The 14,794-nt window shown below is 46.6% G+C and overlaps 1 protein-coding gene across 1 annotated transcript in view; it reads right to left on the bottom strand.

Annotated features, from left to right (window-relative positions):
• Positions 1-14,794, bottom strand: part of LOC147679611 (2'-5'-oligoadenylate synthase 1-like) — a 163,004-nt gene that overhangs the window by 73,400 nt on the left and 74,810 nt on the right. Inside the window, exon 3 of the mRNA XM_086943182.1 lies at positions 8,473-8,648. Coding sequence (XP_086799308.1) covers positions 8,473-8,648 — 176 coding nt within the window. The remainder of the gene's footprint in view (positions 1-8,472; positions 8,649-14,794) is intronic.

Here is a 14,794-nt window from a genome sequence, read left to right as displayed (position 1 = left end):
AGGGAACATGGTGATCTTGGTAGTGGTCGACTATCTCACCAAGATGGGACACTTCCTAGCATGCAAAGGACTGCCGTCCGCCGGGAGGTTGGCTAAGGTGTTACTAAGAGAGATCGTGAGGCTGCATGGCCTGCCCAACGTGATCGTGTCTGACAGGGGTTCGCAGTTTACGGCTCAATTCTGGAAGACTTGGTGCTCTTCCTTGCACGTCAAGTCAGCCCTGTCCACGAGCTACCACCCACAAACAGACGACCAAACCGAGAGGCTCAACCAAACCCTAAAACAATACCTGCGTTGTTTCATCGACCAGGGGAATGAGGAATGGGTGGAGCACCTCTGGCTGGCAGAGATCGCATACAACAATGCTCCACACAGTTCAACCAAGGTATCGCCCTTCTATGCCAACTACGGGCACCATCCAAGATTTCTGCCTTTGGAGCACCCTGCTGGTACAATGTCATTGCCAGAAACAACCAAGAGAACAGCGCACATCAGGGATCTGCTTGTGCGTACACAAAGGTGCCTGGTGGAGGCGAAAACCAGGTACAAGGCACAAGCTGATAAACACCGGAGACCAGGGCCGTTGTACAAAGCCGGGGATTACGTGTGGGTATCATCCCGCAACATGCGATTCCGGAAACGCAGTCTGTTTCATCCGAAATACATCGGCCCGTATCGCATCAAGAAATGCATCAGCCCGGTGACCATGAAGCTCGCGTTGCCCACCACATTGCGGATCCATCCTGTATTCCACATTTCGCTGCTGAAACCCTCAGTCACCAGGACACCTCCTTCCGGTGTTGATGTGAGGGTAGAGGCAGAGTGCGACTACGAGGTAGAGGGCATCCGCGATTCTAAGTGGAAAAGGGGCAAGCTGTGGTATCTGGTGGCATGGAAGGGGTACGGCCCCGAGGAACAGTCATGGGAGCCCGTGGCGGGCATTTCAGCCACGTATGCTGGCGGCGTTCCACAGGAAATATCCCACGAAACCCGGCCCTTCCAGGTGAAGGGGGATGTGCTGTCATATTCAGCTCCGCTGTGCGCTTGGCGGAACGCAGGAAACTACAAGAACGGCCGACGATGGGACTACGTATCCCATGAGCCTGTGCGCCGCGCATGCGCGAAATGCGGAGACGCATAAAAACAGAAGCGGCGCCGGGCGACATCATCGGATATTGCCTAGATGGAGGGAAGACGCAGGAAAGGTAAGGGACAAGCGTTCCCTGTTCTGTGTTCTAGGTTTAACTCAGAGTACTCGTTGCCTAGCCTTAGACGCCCGTAGCTTTCAGCCTGGTCATCCCAACCCTGGAGTTCGAAATCGACTCCGCTTTTGCACGAACTCGGATGCCCCGGTTAAAAGACAGACCTTGTCAGTTACACGCTGACAGGATTCCCTAAACCGGTGAGAGAGAGCAGCAGCTCCTTCTCCTTGAGCTTTAAGGACAATTCAAACCCTCGTGTGGGATAACTGGAAGAGCAGATGCTCGTAAGCTATCCCAAACTTAACAAGCACTGGCAAGACAACTACTGACTCTTGGGTCTCTGGTGCATACTTAACCAGGACGTGTTGTACCCCACGTTGGAAGGTGCTGGGACCAGCACCACTGCGGGGGACGGTTTCAGAACAGCTGGCTAGCTGTTCGAGAGTCGAGTGGCATTGTCGGCCACTGCTTAGCACAGTGCCCTCCGTTGGAGAGTGTCAGGACGACACTCATGCGGAGGACGGTTTAGACAGCACCCAGAGGAACAGAGTGGAGTAACTCTTAGTAATACTTGAACCGGTGTCTGTGTTCTTTATAGAGTAAAAACCTGAACCATACCACATCAGTCTGCGACTGTTTTCTTTCTGCTTTGTGCGACTAAACAGAGGGGTGTCACCATCCAATCCTGTGGGCAATCAGGGTTTACAGTTAACTTGAGTTTCCCTACTTTATTTTTCCTTGCAATATTATATAGCGCAAACTCGGGCACAGGGAAACAAAGCGATTTGCCTGGAATCACAGGATGTTGAGCTGATGCCGAGATTCGAACGTAGCTCCCCAGCTCTAAAGTTCGCAATTCTAGAACTTGTGGCGGGAGGTGTGTCTAAAAGTGTATGTCGGTGCTGGTCAACAATGATGCATTTTTCAAATGGGTGGTGAAAAAATATGAGTATGTTGCTGGAGATGTGGGCCGCCATGCCACCAATGTACTTACCGGGGGAAGGTAAACACCCATTATTCCGCAAATTTCTTTCTGCATACCATCACTCCGCATACTTTCATTACGAAAGTACCATGACTCCACAATGCCATTATAACGCATGGCATTACATTTTATATGCTTTTACCACGCATACATTTACAACGAAATTCGTTGTAAATGCATGAATGGTAAAAGCATGTATTTTTTTTTGGATAAGGTAAGTATGGGTATAGGGGTATTTGTTTTGGGGTACTGAGGTATATGTTTTGGGGTGTTTGAGTATTGTAAGTGTTCAGATATAGTTTTGGGTTATGGGGTATGGGGTAGTTTTAGGGTTTAGGGATCGGTATGGGTTTTGAGGTACAGGGGTATTTTTAGGGTTCAGGGCTAGGTTTGGGTTTTGGGGTATAGGGGTATTTTTAGGGTTCAGGGGTAGGTTTTGGTTTTGGGGTACAGGGGTATTTTAAGGGTTCAGGGCTAGGTTTGGGTTTTGGGGTACAGGGGTATTTTTAGGGTTCATGAGTAGGTTTGGGTTTTGGGGTACAGGGTTATTTTTAAGGATCAGGGCTAGGTTTGGGTTTTGGGGTACAGGGGTATTTTTAGGGTTCAGGGGTCAGTTTGTGTTTTGGGGTACAGGGGTATTTTAAGGGTTCAGGGCTAGATTTGGGTTTTGGGGCACAGGGGTATTTTATGGTTTAGGGGTAGGTTTGGGTTTTGGGGTACAGTAGTATTTTTAGGGTTCAGGGCTAGGTTTGGGTTTTGGGGTACAGGGGTATTTTTGTGGTTCAGGGGTAGGTTTGGGTTTTGAGGTACAGGGGTATTTATAGGGTTCAGGGCTAGGTTTGGGTTCTGGGGTACAGGGGTATTTTTCGGGTTCAGGGCTAGATTTGGGTTTTGGGGTACAGGGGTATTTTATGGTTTAGGGGTATTATTATATTAGTATGGATAATAAAGAGAGAGCCCAAACCTTTGAGGCGGGTAATCTCAGGAACCACAGCACCAATCACAACACCCAATACAGCGTTGGACAGGACAGTTGCAGCAGAAGGACATAGGCTATGCAGACGCCCACCATATACATTTAAAAGGTAAAAGAACCGTGCCAGCAAAGTAGTCCCTTGTGGGCGTGTCTGCGTTGTGCTTTGGGCGTGTGCTGGGGCCGTGACAAATGCTGGGGACGTGTGGTACGTTCCGCCCTTCATGCAATGTATCATATCGTGTGCTGTGGGCGTGTGCTGGGGGTGTGGGCTTGTGCGGGGCGTGGGATTACGGAAAAAAAAAATCGAGCGTTGTGCCCAATATTTCATTGTTTTTTCTTCCAAGGTTCTGTACATTCCAGCTCCGGGTGTCCACCCTGCTGCCTTTAAATACCCCTGCACCCCATAATTATAACCCACCCTTACTCCTTAAAATACCCTAACACCCTTAAACACTAACCCATCTTAACCCTATAAATATACCCTGTACCTCAAAACCCAAACCTATCCCTAAACCCTAAAAATACCCCTGTACCCCAAAACCCAAACCTAGCCCTGAACCCTATAAATACCCCTGTACCTCAAAATCCAAACCTAGCCCTGAACCATAAAAATACCCCTGTAGCCCAAAACCCAAACCTACCCCTGAACCCTATAAATACCCCTGTACCTCAAAACCCAAACCTAGCCCTGAACCCTAAAAATACCCCTGTACCCCAAAACCCAAAACTAGCCCTGAACCATAAAAATAACCCTGTACCCCAAACCCCAAACCTACCCCTGAACCCTAAAATACCCCTGTACCCCAAAAGCCAAACCTAGCCCTGAACCCTAAAAATACCCCTGTACTCCAAAACCCAAACCTAGCCCTGTACCCTTAAAATACCCCTGTACCCCAAAACCCAAACCTTCCCCATAACCCTAAAAATACCCCTATACCCCAAAACCCAAACCTATCCCTAAACCCTAAAACTACCCCTGTACCCCATAACCCAAAACTATATCTGAACCCTTAAAATACCCAAACACCCCAAAACATATATACCTCAGCACCCCAAAACATATACCACTATACCCATACTTACCTTATCCAAACATTAAAAAAAAACATGCTTTTACCATTCATGCATTTACAACGAATTTCGTTGTATATGTATGCATGGTAAAAGCATATAAAATGTAATGCCATGCGTTCTAATGGCATTGCGGAGTCATGGTACTTTCGTAATTAAAGTATGCGGAGTGATGGTATGCGGAAAGAAAGTTGCGGAATAATGGGTGTTTATCCTCCCCCGGAAAGTACATTGGTGGCACGGCGGCCCACATCTCCAGCAACATACTCATATTTTTCACCACCGATTTGAAAAATGCACAGGTCTCTCTCATTGATGGCCAGCACGGACATACACTTTTAGACACACCTTCCGCCACAAGTTCTAGAATTGCAAACTTTAGAGCTGGGGAGCTACGTTTGAATCTCGGCATCAGCTCAACATCCTGTGATTCCAGGCAAATCGCTTTGTCTCCCCGTGCCTACCACAAATGAATGTGTTCTTCTGTAATGTAAATTGTGCTCATGCCATGTTGTCGAGTTCGCGCTCTATAATATTGCAAGGAAAAATAAAGTAGGGAAACTCGAGTTCACACACTACTGAACGCGCACTATTAAGTGCATCAGCAGTGCACTGTGAATCGGAGCGTTTCACAAGCCTGTCACAGATAAGAAATGCTATCAAAACGAAATCCTACAAAACAATATACTACTGGCCGGCAGCAATTCATACCCGGACAACGTCGGGACGGGCTGCCAGTCTCAATATATAGTGACTAAAATGAGGAATGATTTGAGGAGGTACTGTCTGTTGTGTGGTCCAAGTTTGAGGCATATCTAATCCTGCCCAAAGAGGTATTTTGAATTATGAATTTATTTTAAACAGTACTTTTGCCAAATAACGTGACACTGTTGTTCACCATAAATGATTACAGATACTAATGGCATAGTATGCTTCTCATGCCGCACACACTCACAATGAGTTGGCTCACCTTTGGATGAAGTGATAGATTATTGGGAGAGTAAAGTTCTAGATGGCAGTGGAACCTCTTCATAACTTCTGTTCAGGGGCCTAAAGCCAGCTCAATCATGTGAAAGGTCCTCTGTGATGACTCTGGCATAGGCCAGTCTCTCTAAGTGACATCTCAAGCCTTTCTCTGGGCACAGTTTATTTTGTGTCACACCCAAAATAATTCTGGGAAAGAGATGCAACCTGTGACTGCTCACAGAATCCAACTACAATCGCTCCAGACCAATCTCATTTTTGCTCAATCTATCTACTTGTTCCTCTGCACTTCCTGCAAGAGCTCACTCGCCAACAAGACTTAAAAAAAGAACACTTTTTGAACTAAGCATCTCATCCAGTAAGGCCCAAAGTACACCTCTTCCTCACCCCTCTGCCAACCAGTGGCTATGTTAATTGCAGCTGTGTGGTCTGCATTAACCACCACAACTGATTTTGTCTCATGTACCAGAATTTGTAAGTATTTGTATTCTAAATGCTAATAACGCAAAATAAGTGTGTCAGCAAACACCCACAATGTTAGTGGGAGCTCTTTCAGTGAAATTTCCCCACTGTCCCGTCACAAAAATCTCAATGTGGTAAGCAGGTTGGCACCAAGCTCTGAAACTGGGGCTTCGCTGGCTTGGTTGCCCATCCCTAAACTGAAAATAACTGCCCACCCCAACTGTTGAGTTAGCCTCCGTGCCTATTCTTGACGGCCAAACATTTCCATTGAGCTATGGTACCTTCTAGCCATGAATTAAAATCGTCAGGCAACGATGGAAGGTTACGTGGCTGTGAGGTCCCGCTAGGATTCAAACCTGATAATTTTGTAAATTCTAGGACACTGGATTTTTGAACTGTTGAAAAGAGAACCTATAGTCTTGCTGTGAGCTAGGGGTGAGCTTTCACAAACTCAAAACAATCTAATTCCTAATGGGTAACCAGGTGTTCCTGAGGAGTCCCTATCTTACCCTGGGTAGCTTGCCACAGGCAGCAACATCTTCCTCCGAGACAATTGCAAACGGTGCAAGAGCAGCAACATGAAAACAACATTACAGTTCGGAATAAAGCAAGTTCTAATTCCAGCTTGAATTGAACACAATGCAGTGACTACGGCAACACAGAAACACATCTGATGTAGTAGCCAGGCGTTAATAAAACATGAAATGGGACTATTTGAAAGACTTTGTGTTGTATTTAACCTGTCTCTTCAAGACTTGACTATTTTGAATAAAACAACCTAAATGATACCAGGCTCCAGGCTTCTATTTACAACACTTTGTTACTCAGAGCAACCTTCCAGTTTCGGGGATTCAACACAAGGGAGGAGGCACCCCATCCCCAGTCTATCTCCGGGTAGGGGGGAATTATTCCCTCCTACAGCAAGTAGTCTTTTGTCCCATCTGTCTTATCATATCCCAGTGAGCTATCAGTCATGAGAGCGCAGTAGCATGGTTCTTGCGGCTGAGAAAGGAGACGTTCCACACAAAAACCTAGCTGGAGTTTCTTTAGACTCTTTGTTTATTTTAGAGCCTTATAACTCAGCTCCTTTCCCTCCCAGGCACTTAACTTCAAAACAATATTCCAGAGTTCTGTGTGCTACTATAATCCAGAATGGTAGACTTAAGCCTCGCTGAGCTGCCTCTGGCTCTCTGTCAGAACTCCTCCTAAGCCAGCTGACTTCAGCTACCAGAGGATTAAAAAATACTGCAAACCACTTGACCACATCCAATCCCACCCCTGTAGGGAGTGGCTTCTCTGTCAGCGCGACCCCCCCATCGTTCAAAGCAGGCAAGTGTCATGAGACCACAATAACAGGTAGCGGTTATTGGAAATATTTTAGTCAGCAAAGCCTTCTCCCCTTCCAAGAGGAAGAGGTGTGAATGGTACTGATTTCTGGCATTTTAAAAGTTGATGTGAATTTGTCTTTACTTCTGACATCCAACGCTAGGTTGGAGAGCTACATAGCTTTTCTTGAACTCATGTTACTCGGTTTGCACCAGATGTGAGTGAAAAATAACTTTTTTAGTTTCTCACATTTAGACTGTGTCGTTTTCACATTTGGTTCCATATTTAAGGAGAGGCACACACCACTAAGGCCTGATTTGCAGGAGAAAACTGCCCTGAGGTCTAAATTGCCAGTTGTAGAGAGTCCAAAATGCACATACTTTTAGGGAAAACACAGCTGACAGAGGGATTTCCTAAAATTACATAAGCACTTCTGCAGTAGATGCATTTCTTGACTTATGGAAAATAAGCCTCAGCGTCTCCACCACCAGTGGATATGATGTCAGTATTAACACGCTGCTGGGGCCGCCCATGCTACCACTCCCTTTAGAGGTTAAATAATCCTCAACATATTTGCTTATATTATTTTTTGACTCACTTACAGTATTAACCTATTGACATTGGTGGGGAAGTGATTGCTTGTTGCCAAGAAAAAATGTACAGCACTAATGTGCATTCGTGATGTTACAGCCAATGAACATGTTACATTAAGAACCATTCAGAGACGATTCTCAAATCATGAATCACAGAAAATAGGTATCATTATAGAAAGGAGTGTTTTAGCTCTGATATTTCCTTGTATCTCATGTTGAGGTTTCATTTGAATTTTAGCTCTAGAATTTCGGAGTTTCAACCATCTCTTGAGAGATGGAAATGCATAGATTGTAACACGGTTTATCATATGTCATATTAGTAATAATGACTTTGAATTTGAACAATAATAACTAAATAAATTAGCTCTTGCTTTAGACATTGGTGCATCTGCAGAGCAGGATGAGCCCAGTAGTAAGAACAGGCAGAGTGAAGCCATCCAGTGCATCTGTTTCTCACTTCTGTCCCTTTCTCCTTTCCCATGGTCTACTGTTGACCTGTTTAGTTTTTTTGCATGGTTTCCGGGAGTTCAGGGAGGTGAGGAGATTAACATTGCTTCAGTTGGATCTGGATTGCCAGGTAAATACAAACTAGACAACCAAACACCCCCACTGCCCATGTTGGGGTCTGCAGCTCTTCCATGTCAAACAAGAGAGGACCAGGGGAAGAGTGACTTAGGAAAAAGGAACATGGAGGGAGCAGGGGAGTCGAACAGCAAGGTAAAACATGGCGTACAGGTCACAAGGAAGTATGTATAGCAGTGACTTTGCCACTGTGTATTTTCCTAAAAGCACATTTTCCATAGAGCTACCACAACAATATTCATATACGCACCCACGGTCCTATTCCCATTTTGTATAGATTCATTAGCTTACCGTCTTGTACCAGTGCTTCACCAGCCGAATCAGGCTCTTGAGCTTTGCTGGGCGACATTTCACAAAGTCTCTTTGCAGTTCTGTGAAGCAAGGAGTGAAGTCGCCAGGGCCACCACGAGCCTCAATTAAGGAGATGTAGATCATCGGGTCTGGTTTTACACCAGCAGTAACTTGGTCTGAACAAAGGATGGAAATGAGCCGTTATTCATCAAAAAAACATTTTTTTTAAATTTAAATGAGCGAGATATTTGGCCATTATAAACTTAGGGGATCAATGACTGCATCATTTTACTACATGCAGAGAGACAAAATTGGTTGGTACTCAACAACAAAGTACACATGATCAAAAATGGGTTATTTACCATACCACCTTTGGGGTAGACTTGCACAGCAAGCTGTTTAACGAATAGACTATATACAATTGTCAGATATAGGATTTGTTTATTAATTGTTTTTTATTTTTTATTAAACGTTGCCAAATTTACACAGCTTTGTCTTGCCTACAACTCTGGGCCCGGCAGTGTGATTTATCAATCATCGAGAAACAAGTACACAACTTAACCCATTCCCGTCGGCAACGCTACCTCGCTGATGCTGCTGTCCGCCAATGGCCGATTCGGCCCTGCCCGTTTTGCGGAAGTGTCGCACTTCCGCAAAATCACGGGTGCAATAAACGGGTTAATTGCTGACATCATGGGGGAACTGTAGCGTATTTACCTTTAGCAACCTTCCACGTTAAACCTTATAAGCAACAGTGATAACAGCGATAACATTCTTTACAGTCTTGCATGTATTATCCGCATATAAACAGTTAAAACTTAGAGTACCCTCCCATCTGCCAACATCTGCCCGGAATGTCTATCCTCAATACTGCGCTGTAAACCTAGTCTCGCTTGATATCTGACCCTTAGGTCTGGCCCCCACTATAACACTCCTCATCCTGCAATTGGAAGCGGCCTCTAGACATCCCTGCCGTCTGTCATCCTGACAGTACATGCATCTAGTCTACAGCCAGATCATACAGTTTATCCTGCAATATCCCCACAGTGGTCAGCACCCCCTGATTCCAACCAATGCACGTATGGCCCCCATATATCTACTGGCCTAGACCTGCTTGGCATCAGTTCCCAGTATCGGGTCAACTGATCTTTACAGTATGTGACAGTATGTAGATAACCAGCCACCGTGGGGGGCTGCGGTCTCTTCCAGCGTATAGCCACTTGTCGCTTGGCCAGTAGCAACAGCATGGATACCAATTTACGAGAGCCTTTAGGGACTTCCAAGACAAATCCCAGTAACGTGACCAACGGCGTGAGTGGTGTTTGTACAGTGGGTATATCTCCAATGTGTCTGACTACCTCCAACCAAAACTGCACTATTAACCTACAGGACCACGCCAAATGTATAAATGTCGCGTTCTGGTATCCGCATCTCCAGCATGTGGTGTCTGGGTATAGTCCCATACAGTGTAATTGCACCGGCGTGCGATACACCCTATGTATGAAGTTAAAGTGTATCAACCGAAGTCTATAGTTCGCCGATAAATGCTCCAGTTGTGAGCAACAATATTCCCACTGTTTGTCTGTGATTGCTATTTCAGAATCACGCTCCCAGTCCGCCTTTGCAGTGTACGGCGCTATGGGAGATGTAGCCTGCGTGGCAATATATATGCATGTTATCAATTTCTTGGGAGAGGGGTCAGACAATACTTTCTCCAATGCATGCAGAGTCGGTGGTTCCTGAGGGTAGTCAGTATACCGAGCTCTGCAAGCTGCCCTAAGTTGATAGTATAGGAATGTGTCCGATGCCGAAGGTGTCTGCTCTTTGCACATTTGCTGTAGTGATAAGAATGTAGCATCTATGTATAAGTCACTGCTCTTCACTAGGTCATGTGCTTTCGCCTGCAAAGTGGTTGCCTTATCCATTAATGGCATCAAAAGCGGATTACCCCCTATGGGCATAGATGGAGCATATCATTCTCGTATGCCCGCCCTTCTCGCTATTCCCCGCCATGCCCATCGCGTTGCCTCAACCGTATCGATTTCCTGATTAGGTCTTTTGTAGTGTTGGTACAATGCCGCATTTAGTGGAATCCGGGTGACCTTATCTATTTCTATCGCTACGTGCGGCTGATACGGAGTCGGGTGTTGCCAATAATAGAGATATTGTGCCTGCGCACTATATGCATAAAGCTCAAAATCAGGGGCTCCCAGCCCCCCTTGTCTGAAAGGCAGCGTCAGCAAGTTCCAGGAGACACGAGGTTGCCTGCCCGCCCTTACAAGTGCAAGTAGACGGTGCGGAGGCGCCTGAAAAAGTGTACGGTGAGGGGCATTGGAATGTTTACAAATAAGTATAATAACTTTGGTAACAGGACCATTTTTATAATAGCTATACAACCTATTAGCGAGAGTGGCAAGTGCTTCCATCTCTGTACCTTGGTTTCTATCCAGTCAATAGCCCTGCCGTAGTTTGCCGTCCACAGTTCCTGCAGGGAACCTACTTAGAATAATTCCCAGGTACTGTGTCTCATTTCCCGCCCATTGTATGGGATACTCCGTGTCACACTGATTAGTCGCGTCCGTGAGTGCTAGATCGTGGATTTAGTCCAGTTGATTTGGATCCCCGTCAGGCCACCGTATCTAATCAATTCTCTCATGATGACGTCAAAGTTATTTTTATGGATAACCTCATAAATCGTCATGTCATCAGCATACATCGAGATCATAAGCCCTCTGGATGTGAAGCCTATGCTCCTATGCGTGTGATGTTGGCGAAGTCTGGCTGCCAGGGGTTCAGTAGCAATGGCGAAGAGTAATGGCGACAATGGGCAGCCCTGCCTCGTACCCCGCGTAATGCCAAATGAGTCTGATATCTGCCCATTTATCCGCACCCTCGCCATCGGGCACGCATAAAGAAGTTGAATTTGTTTAATGAATACGGGACAGCAAGGTGAAGAGAAACTTCCATTCTAATGAATCGAAAGCCTTGGTAGCATCCAACAGTGCCGCCACAGCCTGTACATGAGGAGCCAAGTAATGTAGGAGTCCGAACAAAGTACGTAGGTTATGAGCAGTCGGCCACCCCGGTATAAATCCGGATTGGTCCGGGAGTGCGATCTGTGGTAGCATCAGCTGCAGCCTATTTGCAAGAAGCTTGGAGTATATCTTAGCATTGAGATTTATTAACGATAGCGGTCTGTAGGAATCAGGTGAGGTGGGATCTTTGTCAGGCTTGAGCAGAGCTATAATCGTGGCTTCCCTCAGAGTAGGTGGGAGTGTACCTGTTTCCATTGCTTCCAAATACATATGTAATAATCTGGGCGCAGGAATGTCAGCGTACTCCTTATAAAAGGCAGCAGTCAACCCATCTGCACCAGGTGCCTTGTCAGACGGCATGCTGCCAATGACCTGCCGAATATCTTCCACTGTGAGTGGCAACTCCATGTACTCACGGGCCCCATTATTGAACGACGCCAGCGCCACAGTATCTAAATAGTCCCTTATGTTCCCTAACGTCGGGTCTGTGCAGGAAGTGTACAATCGCTGATAGTAGTGGGACATGGTTGGAAGAATGTCTTGTGGCGTCCTGGCTATCGCACCGTCAGCTGCCCTCAGTTCCGTAATTAACTCAGCACTTCTCGGAGTCCGCAGCAAGCCCACCTGTGTCTTCCCCGCCCTGTCTCCCTCTCCATATCGTCTTGCCTGCGTGCACTTATGTAAATAAGCCATTTCCCTCTCTGCCTCCTCTTGGAACCTCGTCAATTTAGACCTAATCAATGCAATAATTGAAGGGGAGGGATTCCTTTGGAAATCACGCTCTAGTTCTCCAATTTCATGTTCTAGCTGTCCCAGCGTATTACGAATATCTTTAAGAACCCCCGTTCATAACGCTATACAATTCCCTCTGACTACCACCTTAAATGCCTCCCATAGCACCCCAGGTGAATTTACTACCGATCCCTCATTCAGCGTGAAGTATTCTTCGTTTTCTCCCTCAATTCTGCCCTGAAGACCTGGTCCATTAGGGCACCCGACGGAAACCTCCAAGCAAAAGGCTGTATAAATGGCTTAGGAATTTGTAATGTCAATACCGTAGGTGCATGGTCAGAGAAAGTGCAAGGTAGTGTGTTGCATCTGCGACCCAGGTGTGAATTTCCTTTGTCACCAGCCAATAATCTAATCTAGACCATGAGCCCCGGTGATGTGTCACGCTTGTGCCCTCCCTCTCTGTTGGATGCAATGCCCTCTAGGAGTCTATCAAATGGACATCCAGAATGATGTCAGACAGTGTCTTAGAAGCTCTGGGATGATGTACGCGGGACACACCCTGTTGATATAGTGTCGTCGACCGAACAACATTGAAATCCCCTTCCCATAAGATCGTCATCTTCCCCAATGTCTGTATCCTCTGACAAATATGTTGGAAAAATTCCGGACTGTCTGTGTTTGGCCCATAAGTATTGACTATCACCATCGGGGTATCATATAACGTACCCTGCAGCAATTAAAACCTACCTTCACTGTCTGTGATGGTATGGTGCGTTTTCCATTGGAGGCCGATACGTATCAGGATCACCACCCCCCTGGAATATGTGGAGTAGCCCGCCGCTGCTATCTCTCCCCACCTAGTGTTCCTGAGTGTACCCGTCGCCGTAGCCGGTAGGTGTGTTTCCTGAAGTAGACAGATATCAATTCCGCGTCTCAAGAGGTAAGAGTGAACCAGTCCTAGTTTCCTACGATCATTTAGACCCCGTACGTTCCATGATATGCATTTGAGTGAAGTCATTTTCGCGCTCCGCGCACTAGAGCCCGTTGTACCTAGTGACTATCTTATGCATGCGAGCAAGTCTGCAGGACCGGCATAACCGTACAAGCATGACAGCATCACCCATTCCCAGCATTTCCGTGCATTCCGATGCAGTGTGAGGCAGATGAAACAAACAAAACATAACTTCCCCTCCTCCCCCCCACACCAACCCCCCAAACAGGTTGTGACACCACCCCCCCATTCCCCAGAAATTGTAACCTAATAGTCCACAGTAGTGAACCCGTGGGATACATCCCATGGAGGTACATGGGGTCGCCAGCATTACTCCCCTGCACTCTTGGCAGGGTGGCCGACCTTACAGTATACCACCTAGGACGGCAGACCCATTCTCTCAAACATAATCGCTAAGTTCCAATCTAGCACGACATTGAAACATGGTAGAAGTATCATTAGGAACTTAAAATGTTAAAGTACAGTGAATGTCCAATAATATACAGCCAGGGGGCGGGCCACATGCAATACTTATCTGAACATCCGGCGATCAGGTCTAGGAGTATCAGTCATTATCGCTCAGGTTATTGTCCGTTTGTGGGGCGCTGCCTGCTGTCCGCTGCTTTTGCTTTTTCGCCAGTTGTTTCGTGTAAGACAATGCTGCTTTCGCGTCTGTAAAGAAGGTGGACTTGCCTGGTCCTTGAACCCACAGTTTCGCAGGATATATATTAAAGCATACTTGGTTCCGATCCGTTGAAAAATCTTCTTCGCAGGAAGAAACTCCTTGCAAGCCGCCTGGACCTGCTGCGCATAATCAGGGTACAGTGTGATGTTGTTGCCTTTATATTGTATCTCACCCCTGTCTCTCGCTAGCCGGAGTATTGTTTTGCGGTCCCTATAATTAAGCACTCTTGCAAGAATAGGTCGTGCCGGGGTGCCTGGTTTGCGTCTTGGTCCCAATGTGCGGTGCACGCGTTCTACCAAGAACATCGCAGAGAGGTCTTGTCCAAATAGGTCCGTCATCATCATCTCTACATATTTTTCCATGTTTTGGATGTCCGTCGTCTCTGCCACTCCCGTTATACGTATGTTGTTCCTCCTCGACCTGGCCTCCAAATCCTCATTCTTTTGCTTAATAATGTTCAGTATTCCATCCATTTCATGCAGCTTCTTGTCCATATCCATTTGCCCCTCTTCTGTCTCTGTCACTCTCGTTTCTAGGACACTAAGGCGACCCTCTTGTTTTTCTACTCGCTGTGTGATTCTATCCATTCGTTCCGCCAGTGAGTTCATTTTCGGGTCAATCCCCTGGAGGCTGGATTTCAGATCTTTAAACATCGCACGGATGTCTTCCTCTCGTGGCTGTGTTGTCACTGGCTCCTCGCTCTGTTCCGACTGTGCCGCATCACCCTCCGTCTCCCTGTTATTTTTCTTGTTGAAAGTGATCTTGCGCTGTCGCGTGTCCGGCTTCCCCATTGTGTCGCACCTCGCCCGGCGCTGTGGTAGCGGCTGTAAAAACCCCTATACTCTTTTTGCCGCACACATGCACCAGGTGGGCTCACCA

The sequence above is a fragment of the Lissotriton vulgaris genome, chromosome 11, assembly GCF_964263255.1.
Source record: "Lissotriton vulgaris chromosome 11, aLisVul1.2, whole genome shotgun sequence".
In the NCBI taxonomy this organism is placed as follows: Eukaryota; Metazoa; Chordata; class Amphibia; order Caudata; family Salamandridae; genus Lissotriton; species Lissotriton vulgaris.
This window is presented reverse-complemented; position numbering and strand designations above follow the sequence as displayed.